General features: G+C 42.3%; 1 protein-coding gene across 2 annotated transcripts in view; it reads left to right on the top strand.

Annotated features, from left to right (window-relative positions):
• The window catches only part of LOC117506348 (plexin-A2-like), a 319,464-nt gene that overhangs the window by 74,792 nt on the left and 231,634 nt on the right, over nucleotides 1-13,038 (top strand). For both annotated transcript variants that reach the window (XM_034165840.1, XM_034165841.1), the window contains one exon: nucleotides 4,089-4,271. In XM_034165840.1, the coding sequence (XP_034021731.1) occupies nucleotides 4,089-4,271 (183 nt within the window). The remainder of the gene's footprint in view (nucleotides 1-4,088; nucleotides 4,272-13,038) is intronic.

Here is a 13,038-nt window from a genome sequence, read left to right as displayed (position 1 = left end):
GTTTTGCTTCACTGATGAATTCATTATATGCTACTAAGTCATTGTATCTGTGGACCCGACGACAATAAGGGCAAACAATCTGACATTTGTGACCCAGTGTCCTTGTTCTTCACCAAAATGACTGACCTCAATCAATTCTGGATTCCATCCAAGTGTGTGCCACAATTGGACTGAATCAGGTTGAGACTAAAATGCTTTGATCGTGACCAAAATGAAGTCTTTCAAGGCAATTTTGGGGCCAGAGTTAATTGACTAAGTTTTGTAGAAATCAGCAAAAGGACCTGGGAGGAGTGGGCCAACAAACACACAAACATGACCTTGTCCCAAATGGTTGACCTTTAGACCTTGCTGGAAAATTCTGGAACCCACCTCCATATGTGTGCCCAGTCTGATGGACAGTGGAGTGAAGAAAAACATAAATAAATGACCCTAATGACCTTGACCCCAAGGACTGATCGAGCCTTTGGTAAATTTGATCTCACTTGAGCAATTCCAAAATCCACCTATTTTCAATTTCAATTTATTTTCATTTATATAGCGCCAAATCACAACAAAGTTGCCTCAAGGTGCTTCACACAAGTAAGGTCTAACCTTACCAACTCCCAGAGCAAGCACACTAGGTGACAGTGATAAGGAAAAACTCCTTACCACTGGTCCTCCTTACCATATTGAGGAAGAAACCTCAAGCAGACCAGACTCAAAGGGGTGACCTTCTGCTTGGGCCATGCTACAAACACAATAGACAAAACAGGAAATTATACAGGAAATTTCGTGAGATTTTGGGAGTCCACGCTGGTGTCCAGGATGGGAGGCCTGCAGAGGAAGACACCCACTCCCATCTCTGGATGGAGCCGCACCTTAAACAGAGAGAAAAAACAGAATCAGGTGACACAAAGATAACAAATATAGTATAATTTACCAGCATTTAGCAACAAGAAAAACAGAAGAAATACTAAGGTGATTGCCGGCCACTCGCCCTGCGCTTTATTAAAAGACCCAGACTTTAGATAAAGTTGAGGCTGCGGCCTACACGTGTGTGCCAACTTTGGGGCGCATCAGAGTGACTACCCCCCACCACCACCAGCAATTCAAAACATTGACAATAACCTTTAAGGGTAATTCTTGGCCAAAAATCAGGCCACAGCCTTGGAAGGAGGAGGGGAACAAAGGTTTGTCAAATATGTACATGTTTCCCCATTTGATCATAACTCTAACCATTTTGTTTTTATGCATTTGTGTATATTGTTGTGCACTTGTGAATCACTGCATCAACCTTCTTTGAATGACTGAACATCAGTGTTATTTTTGCATCATCTTCACCCAGCCAAGAGGGGTGAGACAGAAAAATCAAAACCAAGGAACAGTGTTCGAAATAACGAGCTTTGAGACTAAAGTCTTGCAGGTTGAATCCAGTCAGCCAGAAACACATATTCTTCAACAGAGGAGATCACAGACGCTAATAAAGCAGCAAATAAAGCAACATCAATAACCAGTAACCGCAATAAGTAACCTAATGACTCATATAGTGAACTGAGGGCAGGCACCACACACACACACACACACACACACACACACACACACACACACACACACACACACACACACACACACACACACACACACACACACACACACACACACACACACTGTTGGGTTAATTCTGCTATTTAAGAGTGTCAAAACTAACAAAAATGTGAATCGCACTCCAGGCACAGAAAATAAAAAGTAGTGCATCTCTACATACCACATAAATATATTGTATATTTATCTGGTGATTGTATCGAGCAGCCAAAGTAGAGTGGATGCAAACAAATCCATACATTTATGAGTTTTTGAGAAGTCAGTAATAAGAAATGGATAGCACTGTTGTCTCAGAGCAAGAACGTCACAGGATCGATTCCCACCTGTGGCCTTTCTGTGTGGGGTTTGCATGTTCTCCTCGTGTTTGCGTGGATTTTCTCTGGGTGCTCCGTGTTCTTCTCACATTTAAAGACATGCAGGTTAGGTGGACTGGAAACTTTATAATTGCCCAGGTCTCCCTTGCAAAAGGGATCTTGATCTCAACGGGACTAACCTGGTTAAACAAAGGTTAAAAAAGAAGCATTTAAAAAGGTTCTAAAAACAAAAATGTTTTGTGTAGTCAAATACGGAGGAATCAAATTTTTGTGACTATATTGAAAAGCTTGTTCTATTAACTGATGCTTGCTTTGCCAGTCATGCCGACTCAGTCAATCTGCACACTGACATGCCCACACGGTTCATATAATATTGTGTGCTTTGGCAGTATTATAGGGAGGACTGCAACTGCAGGGGTGCGCCACATGAAAACTTAAAATTTCTTCTAGTTTGACCATATACTGAGGATTTTGTAAATGCAGCCACTCAAAGTAGAGCCATGACTTTCCCAACAATGGGGGAAAGCTAATGTCAATTACTTGTCAGAATTTATCTGATTGGGCAACAACAAACTAATGTCTTGATGACATTAAAGTTACCAGTTAGTGAAAATGTTTTCTGCCAGTCCTTTTTTTTTTTTCTTCTCCACGTCTCTTTTTCTTCTTCCATGTCCCAGCTATTATAAAAATAGTTTGAAGTCTGGATAAGGTCCAGTTAATGTCCTCAAACTAATGGGACGGCTAATGCTAATGCTTTTAAGGCCCCGTAGGCCCTGTAGCCATATCTGTAGTTTTTTTTTTTTTGTTCCTGAAAATAGTGTGTATGCAGCCAAATGTAGTTACTTAAAGAAAAAAAAAAGTGGCACCTGACATCTCTTTTCAGGGCACTCCACTTTGTGTGTGTGTGTGTGTGTGTGTGTGTGACGACTCCAACTATATTAAGTTGAAAATATCAGAACTTTTCAGAAAGGCGCTGTGATGTCACAACAGTGCCTTTTCAGCAAACTAATCAGATGGAGCAAACCCTTACATTCTAATGGAAAGAGAGAAGTTTGTTTTTGCCATTTCTGTCTGCATTCAGTGAATTTGTCATGTGAAATCTATCACAATGGGGAGGGTGTCATCTCTGGTAAGAGCTTTGGCAGACCTGCTGAGGGTGAGAACTTTTTGTCACCATACATTATAATAAACTAGTTGTTGTCACTGAAACATATCTCCCATGGAGGCTCCCTCCCCCTGCTGAAACCGCTGGGATGAAGCGTTTGTGTGCTGTTCCAGCACTTTTCCACCAGGAAAAAAAAAAAAAAAATGCTATATATTAGCCTGCTGAAAACTTTCCAAGATGACCTCTTAAAAGAAACATTTAAGTGACAAATTCAAGTGATAAATTCTAAGATAAGAAATAAGAAAAGGAGTGTGTTCATGCTCAGAGAGACAGAAAATGGTTGATTAATTTCAATTCTTTCTTCCATACTGTGGTCGTTTCACATCCAAAATCAGTTAAAGGCAGAGTGTGCACAGGAAGCACAATATGTGATATAACAAGACTGCTGCCCCCCCCCCCCAAAAAAAATTTATTTATTTATAAAATGAGGGGCAATCAATTAGCACTGGTTTGAGCTGTGTGTGTGTGTGTGTGTGTGTGTGTATTAGGCGGGGTAGTTTTTTCAGGATGCGTAGCCTTTGATCCTTAATCAAACACTGACATCTCACGTGCTGTGTTTGTGCAATGCCAAATTGAGTGATCTAAAAAAAAAAAAAAAATTGCATCAACAGGCGCAAAACACACACAGTTTTTCTCATGTTTGCCGTGAACAATTAGCCTGCTCTGCAAATTCATTCGCTCAGAGGCTTGTTGATAAGTGCAACAGCCCAAACCCTTTAGAAGTCTCCATTTTGAGCGCTGAATACTGTGCGCTTAATGCATGTTAGTCTTACTAGCGGTCAGGCTCACTTTTCGTCTTACAGTCGCTGGCGTCTGCAGTGATTTCACACATCCTTCTGCTTCCTACTTACCTTCTCTCCACCTCCATACCCCCCTTTACGTTTGCCATTCTCATTCTTTTGACTTTTCACACCCCAAAACTGCTTTCTAATCTTCTTTTTTCCCCATGCCTTCTTAAAATAATAATAATAATAATTGTTGTGGTTGCAGTCTTCGTGGTTCCCTAACAGCCATCGCTCTTTGTGCAGCCTGTTCCCATTGACGATCACTTCTGCGGACTGGACATTAATCAGCCGCTGGGGGGGTCCCAGCTGGTGTCTGGTCAGACTGTGTACACTGAGAACAGGGACAGGCTGACCTCTGTGACCTCCTACGTCTACGGTGGACACAGCGTGGTCTTCATCGGCACCAGAAGCGGGCAGTTGAAGAAGGTGAGTGCGGCAGCAGCATCTGAAGCACAGAGATTACGCACATGAACATTAATGGTTTTAAATTATAACTATGGTGACCGAAAATGGATGTACTTTTGTGCCGTAGTGGTGTTGACGAGCAGTTTAAGCAGACAGGACGTGTATCTATGGTGACATGACTCAGTCAGTTACATGACTGATTTCACAGGCAGCTGATTTAGCCATAAAATGGTCATTAAAAATCCTTAAATTGTTGATAACACGTCTCCATCGAGTGTAAAACTCTTTATGTGCCTCAGTAAGAAAAACAGCTTAAATTACAAATTCCTATTAAAGGCCTATTCCACAGGGTGCCGCCCTACTACGATCACCCAGAATCCACAGGAGTGGAAAAAAAACCCCAGGGTGAGACGACTTAATCCCGCTTGCCTCCTAAGAGGCTGGCTTATAAAGTGCAGACCTGGCAACCCGCTTGAAAACAAAAGAAAGATGCTGCGCCCTCGGCCAGACAGGATCAACTTTGAACAAAAACTGCAACAGACGCTGCTTCGGCTTTTTGAATTTTTTTAACCTGATGGAGCACCAGCAAACAAGTTTCAAGGCGTAGTCACTAAGAATACCCCATTTAAAGAAGTTCAAACATGATTGAAGCTGTTAAGATTACAAATACCAGATGTTACCACGTACTAGCAACAGTTTCAAGAATCGGGATGAAATTTTGGATCCCGATTTCAAATCTGGTGCAGATGATGGCCGTAATGATGACGTATACCAAGTTTTTTCAAGGCTGACAAAGATGATGATGATGATGATGATGCTTCAAAACATGCCCCGATTTGCTATTCTGATTAAATGGGATGGAATGGCGTTCTGTGGAATAGTCCCGTTAGTAGTGAATACGGGATGCTGTTCTACTTGGTGTCATAGATCTACAGGCAACAGTATGTCAAGTTAATGCTCTTCAGAAAGAACAGAGAACTATTTACAGTCACTGTCGAGCAGCTTAAAACCATAGCTGCTTAAACTCCCAACTGATATCTGTGCTGGTGTGCTGCCCGTGAAACCACTATTAGCTAACCAAGAAGCTTAATAAATCTCCAACTAACTTGAGCACGAATTTAACTGAATGCACCCTAATGGAAGATAACTGCATATAATGCTAACTGAATCTAAAACTAAGACAATATGAAGTTAGCTGAATATAAAGCCGCCATCCAGGATCCGGGGCGGCTCCATATTGTGGTGGATACGGTGATGCACGGAACTGCTGCACGCTCCCAGACTTGACTTGATTATTTACCATGTGACGAAAACAGAAACTGGTACAAGATGACAATCAATCAATCAATCAACATTTATTTATAAAGGGCTTTACAGCACCGACTGGTATCCAAAGTGCTTAACATTAAAAACACAAATTCACAAAAATAAAACACATATAGAATAAAATTTTAAAACAGCACATAAAAACAGAACATGTCACCTCCCCACTGAGTGTTAAAAACCAGTTTAAATAAATAAGTCTTTAACTTAGATTTAAAAAGTGCTAGGTCAGGAATAGTACGTAACTCAAGAGGTAGCTCGTTCCACAGTCTGGGGCCAGCTACCGCGAAAGCATGGTCACCCCAGGGTTTATATCTTGACCTTGGAACATCTAAGTAAAGCTGGCCAGACGCCCTTAATGTCCTACTGTAGGTGCGCAAAGTTAAAATTTCAGACAAGTAGGGAGGTGCAAGGTCATAAATAGCTTTAAAAACAAACATTAAAATTTTAAAATCAATTCTAAAATGAACTGGAAGCCAGTGGAGTGAGTACAGGACGGGCGTAATATGCTCACGTCTAAAAGTGTTTGTTAAAAGATGAGCAGCAGCTTTCTGCACAAACTGGAAACGTACAAGAAATGACTGATTAATGCCCGAGTAAAGTGCATTACAATAATCAAGTCTGGAGCTGATGAAAGCATGAATGGCCATCTCAAGATCACGTCTACTGAGAAAGTGCTTTATTTTAGCCAAAAGGCGAAGTTGGAAAAAAACTAGCTTTGACAACAGAGTTTATCTGTTGATCGAACCTCAAACAGCTGTCAAATATCACTCCTAAATTCTTGACAGCTGGTTTTACATAGTTAGCCAAAGCACCAAAATTTGGTGTTACCACATTTGGTATGCCAGATCGCTCAAACACCACGATCTCCGTTTTACCATCATTCAGGTAAAGGAAGTTTTGGGACAGCCACTGCTTTACATCGCAAATACAATTAAATAATGATGACAAAGCATCACTCCCATTAGTCCTCACAGGCAGATAGATTTGCAGATCATCTGCATAACAATGAAAGGACAGGTTGTGCTGGGTTATAATGGACCCCAATGGCAGAATGTACAAAGAAAATAGAATCGGCCCAAGGACAGAACCCTGTCCGTGGTTCAGGGTTCTGTCTTATTAAAGGCCTATTCCACAGGGCGCCGCCCTACTGTGGTACTGGTTCAAGTGACAATGATGATCAAAAAGTAGGACTCTAATTCACTCAAATCTCTGTTTTCTTGTACCACCTGTTTCTCATCCACCGTAACGTTCCTCACACACTCCACAAATGGCAACCTCTTTCAGACAGGTTCGTGAAGTCGATTTAGCCCATTACCCATCATGCTTTATTTCAAAGGTGGGTGCAAGGAGATATTACGGTGAGGTTCCTGCGAGGCTCGGTCTCTGATCTAACTGGATCGACTTGATAGCACCGCAGGCTCTGCTTCCTGCACGTTGTTACAGTAGCAAACTGACTGCAGAAATGTGAGAGGGGAGTGTGGTGACACTAGCCTGGGGGCCTCGGTCTAAGGTGGAGCAATCTGTCTGACGCAGAAGACACCCTGACACACATTCACATGCACAGACCAGACCGGATAGCATCACTGCAGCTCTTTCACAGGGGAGTGGGGGGCATGAGGCAGAAAGAGAGAGGGGCAGCGAGTAGTACGTTTTGTATGTGTTCAGGATGGTAGTAACTTTTGGTGACAGAGTGAAAAATCTATCATTACCGCTTTAAGTGCTGAGTAGTTAAATGCCAGAGAGAGAGGGAAAGAGAGAGAGAGATTTTTACTGACTGAGCGTCCACCCATCAGTCAGACTCCCGGGAGGCGCCACAGAGTGGGTGGGTGGAGGGTCAAACCTCTGATCCTACTTCATCACCCCCAGATGGACAGGCTAAGTAGAAATGAAGCATGACAACAAATGCTATCAGCCTATCACTCCGGTAAACAGGGTCACTGCAAAGGTCAAGCCTGCCACAGAGAGTGCCACTGGGGTGAAAGGTCACAGTTAGGGGCACCAGTTTCCCTGCAGGAGCTCTGTTACACATATGGATGAACCCGTCAACATCTCTCCATTAGGCCGCACCTACTCCAAATATAGCAGGACGTTTCTATCATCATCTGTCATGGTTGTGCTGCGGTGGGCAGTTGGTATTTGCTGAGTTATGTGACCCTGCAGCTAATTCTATGTCAGGGAAGGTTAATCGTGTGCCACCGAGGGTCAGTAATCCACAGGTTCTCATTTCAGTGGACACAGCACAGAAAATAACTAGTAGGTGTTGTTGCAGCTATGGTACTTTTAGCACTCTGATGGGGCGGAGCATACACAGCTGAACATCAGTGATTCATCATATGCTGTGTGAGACAGTAGGACTCAACGTTGCCATTAGTTTTGACTAATAAAACGGAGATGCTCTTAATGATGCTCAGTCAAGTCAAGTCAAGTCAGGGTTCATGCACTTCTTGTACCTCTCCACATTCACAACACTATGGAACCACCTTGGGCTCTCAATGGCCACCACCCAAGTAGACCAACAGTCCATCCCCACATCTCTAAAATAACCATCTATTTGCCACAGCCAAGTGAAGCATGGGCACCCCCTTGGCCTTCTCCAGCCACTGGGGTCCTCAACACTCAGGCACCTACATGCTGGATCATGCATAAAGAAACACGCCACACTGAGAAAAAGTTGCTGTTCCCTCACAGCGCAATTGATACTCCTCATTTTAGTTACCCTAAGACACAAAGTCAATCCAGTGGTACCCCAGAATGCTCCAAAGAGACCAAGTACCAAAGACACCCAGTTGTTGCCTTCGGTCACTGGATGGCATCCAAGTCTCACAACCATATAGTAAGACAGGTAACACCAAGACCCTAAAAACATGGACTTTTGTTCTTCTGGAAAGAAAGCTGTATCACCAAACACCTCTGTCACATCACCTCATGACCCCATAAGGTCAATTCAATTTCAATTTATTTTTTCATTTATATAGCTCCAAATCACAACAGAGTTGCCTCAAGGGGCTTCACATAGGTAAGGTCTAACCTTACCCACCCCCAGAGCAACAATGGTAAGGAAAAACTCCCTCTGAGGAAGAAATCTCAAGCAGTCCAGACTCAGAGGAGTGACACACTGCTTAGGCCATTCTAACAGTTACAAAATTACAAGCAATGAGTAGAAAACGGCAAAGTCCATCTTAAGTCCCAAGCAAGGCAATAAGGTCTTCCCAGGTATCTCTCAATCTCAAAGGGTGAGTGACCCAGAGACGGGAATGTCACTGCCGCGATAAGTGAATGTCTTTACTTTCACCACATACAGATATACTTCTTATATCTGAATCCAGGAAGTCATTAAAAGCCTTGAGGAATCGCACACCATCTGGGTCTGTGATTCCTCACTCATTTTCTCAAGTGCTGCAATCAGGGTATGCATGGATTCCATAAGGATAACAGCACCGTCCACAAAGTCAAGGTCAGTCAACGTTTTCTCACCAGCAAAAGCACCGAAGTCACTGGTTCCCACAACCGGACCCAACACCTGGTCCATGCAAGCAGTGAAGAGCCAGAACACATCCTTGATGAAGGCTACTGGGAAAACTGAGTCTCTGCCTTCGCTCTGCACAGGACTCATAGTTTGTCTGTGTAGAATGGCTGTGGTCAGAAACTGCATTTAAAGAAAAATGTTGACGACACAATGGCACGATAATGAAGTAAAATTAGTTTGGAATTTTGTGGAATAATGAGAAAGCCTGCGCAGACTTAAACACAGACAGGAGGCAGAAAGTCGTTTTCTATCTCGTCTAACTCTCAGATTATGTTAAGATTTTCAAACATACAGTTGAGCTGTGAACTGGAGCTTGTATTCATCTTTCTTATACCCCCCCACCTTTGCCCCAGGAAATAAAAGTTTGGGGATTGCGTCAGAATCACACTGTCCTTTTGTCTAACAGTCTGTCCATGTTTTAAAAGAAGGTGTACATGAAGGAAAACAATTCTGGTCCATTATCTTCAAAATCGATTCATAAAGCAATTTCTTCTTAATCAATTATCGATTTTAATGAAACATCACACAGTTGTTCTGCACCAAATAAAAATAATTCTCAATTGATATCTTGAAGGGGAAATAATTAGACCTTTGTTTTTAACTGATGCAACATATGATTTTGACTTCATAAGTACAACTCCTCCCAGACTGGTTTATGGATTTCAGTGGCAGCACACTATATTACGATCTACACTAAGGACAATAATTCCTGCCCAATATCTTCTGAGTTTATTATTATACATCATATTTGTTAGTTACAAATGTAAACAGATGCGTTGGGCTCTTCAATACCAAAGTTGACCAATTAACATCACATTTCATCACAAAAGATTTATGTATTATATATATAATACATGAAAGCAACTAGTCTGATGGAGCAGGCATTACCATTTTCTGATCTTACTCACAGATCTCTAGTTGTATCCAATGAGTCCACATATAACTTTTTCCAATCAAGTACTCGTTAAGTGGTCTGTCAATCAAAACATGAAAATGTATAAATGAGATGAAGTAAACTGCTCTGACAAACATTCTAACATATGATTAGGAGACTTAAACATCTGTCACTGATGTGTCGCTGTTCCAAAATACGTAAAGATAAAAGTCTTGTCCTGTTTCGGTTCTAGTTCCTGCAGTTGAAAAGCACAGATTAAATCTCCTTCCACTGCTCCAAAGAGTACTAATCAGTGAAATGAGCTTCAATAATGACCAACAGACACAAGGTCTTCTGGCCTATTTTTGCATCATTTGTACCAACAACAGAATTGCATAAGTGGACCTTCTGCTTTGGTAGAATGATTCATTCGGAAATAGCTCCTCTGTGAACATATGAAGTAATGCGGTGCCTTCTTTTTACTGCTGGTTTGGGTATGTTTAGGGTAAAGGTTAATATTTACATCAAGTATAGTCATCTTCACAAAATTTCTCAATTATTGAAGGCTACAGTCAACATGCAACACTTCTGATTTGAACTGAAGGATCTACGCAGCATCTCTGAAGTGACTCCAAACATTTTTAGAACATGCTGAAGTACAGAGAGCCTCCATGCACGTGGTGGTTTGTGCATGAGTTTGCGTTTCCTTTGTCCATCATGCACGTTTTTGACTAAGTCTCCCATTTGATGAGTCGAGGCTGAAACCAGGCAGAGAATGTCAGAACTTGCAGTCGTTTAAATCAGATGCTGTTCTGAGATTTAATTTGGCCAAAATGGGGTGAGGAGTGGTATCTGCACGAGTGCTGGTTGTTTTAAAGTTCACATGAACAACCACTCCTTCCCTCCTGGCTCATGATAGGCCACTGCAACATGAGCACAAACACTTTTTAAGTGGAATCCTCCAGTCAAATACGTGTTTTGGCTCCAGGTCCAAAAGGGTGTGCTACAAAACAAGGTCAACATACCCAGGATTTCTCTGAGTTAGATGGTCAACAAACCCTAAAGTCACAATTGGGGGTAGTTGGTACCAGGATGGTGGTTATCAGCCTTATCCATGAACCCTGAGTTACTACTTCAGTAGAAATAACTGTAGTTTTAGTTTTTTCAAAGTGAAATTATCACTACGCTTAAATGGTAATGGTAAATGGACTGCATTTATATAGCGCTTTTCCATCTGTATCAGATGCTCAAAGCGCTTTACAATTATGCCTCACATTCACCCCGATGTCAGGGTGCTGCCATACAAGGCGCTCACTACACACCAGGAGCAATAGGGGATTAAAGACCTTGCCCAAGGGCCCTTAGTGATTTTCCAGTCAGGCGGGGATTTGAACCGAGGATCTTCTGGTCTCAAGCCTTAACCACTAGACCATCACTTCCCCCCCCGCTTAATTTGTTCAATTTTCATGACCTTTTTTATATCTGGAAAACAGGTTTATATATAGATATAAACATCATTCCACAAGTAACCCTAACCTCCTGCACCATTACCAAATTATAATATGGCAAATTGGAAACACCAGTGATCTTGTCTTGATCCTTTAATCTGGGTTCAGCTGATTTAAACTGAAACTCTGAACACAACCTGCTTCAAAACCAGTTTAAATTTGCAGTGTAAGATACCATGTTGATCTACAAGATAAACACTTTTTCCATTCAGCCGATGACCAAAATGCTTTACAGTGATGCCTCACATTTACTTCTCCAGCCTAGGCCGGTACCCATTTTTACAGTTGAGTTGACTAAGACAGTTAGTGCAGCAGATAACTGAAACAATCCTTCACTTGGTGATGCAAGCATCAGATTTGACATGAATGTTCATCTTAAATCAGTGTTTGAGAAAAAAGTGCAGGCCACTTGAAAATCCAATATGGCGGCCAGGTAGGAGTCAATGAAAAATTGCACAGGGGTCAAAATATAAAAATGCTCCAATCATATTGAAAGCTATACCACATTATGTGTCTGGTCACAAAGACTGCAAAAAGGTATAGTTTGGATGATCTATGACTGAATGTTCTGGAGTTATGGGATAAAAACAGCAAGAATGGTGACAAAGGTCAATTTCAGTTTGTACAGGAGTCAAAAGTTAAAGTTGCCCCAATTTTGGTAAAACATGGTGAACTAATAGGATTAATAAATGGAATAGTTTTGACTGTGTTGAATGCTTGGTTTGCAAAGTAAATGTCAAACAATGTCGACGTCCACTGGATTCTATGGCATGTGACAGATGTTACCCTGTAATGTGACAAACTGAAACTGACATTGGTCACCATTCTGTTGGGAAAGTGTAGTGACACGGACCCACAACAGGGGGCGCAAATGAACGGTCAATAGATGAGCCAAAAGGTAACAATTTAATGTTGTGAATTGTGCACAACGAACATACAGACAATCTCAGAATATCATTACAGTCAATCCACAAAGGTGACGTGTGGGCAGGCTCGAGGATAGAAGACGTCCATCCTGAGAAGAGCTGGAACCACACAATTTCCGCCAGCCACAGAACCTGGTGAATACTGGAGCCACCAAGTCCCGAATTCCCAGGTGATCACCGTCCCTGACTGTCGGATCTGGTACTGCTGGCGAAGAACAAAGACAGTCAAGTGTGGGTGTGTGTACACCCAGTAACAACAGCGGTGGGAATCCCACCTCCACCTCTCACTCAATGCTTGCAGCGATCCCTCAGAGGAAAAAGAGTGCCGTCTTGCACAGCCTCCACAAAAAGGACCGGTACTCCTGCAAACACTCACAATAAACTGATTTACAAAAGATCACAAAAAGGCTGAGGATATTGCCTCCAATGAAGTATGATATCTCGGCGATGAGGTGGAGATGACGTCTGGGTTTTATGGAGTGGGGTGATGAAGAATGAGTGACAGCTGTCAGGACATAATGAGTAACAGCTGTCACTCCCGGCTGTGTCCGTGGCGGCAGCGCCCTCTTGTGCCTGAAGCCCGCACTTCAGGCAGGGCGCCCTCTGGTGGTGGGCCAGCAGTACCTCC

Source organism: Thalassophryne amazonica, chromosome 3 (assembly GCF_902500255.1).
Source record: "Thalassophryne amazonica chromosome 3, fThaAma1.1, whole genome shotgun sequence".
Lineage (NCBI taxonomy): Eukaryota > Metazoa > Chordata > Actinopteri > Batrachoidiformes > Batrachoididae > Thalassophryne > Thalassophryne amazonica.
Note: the sequence above shows the minus strand (reverse complement) of the source record. Positions and strands in the feature narration are given on the sequence as shown.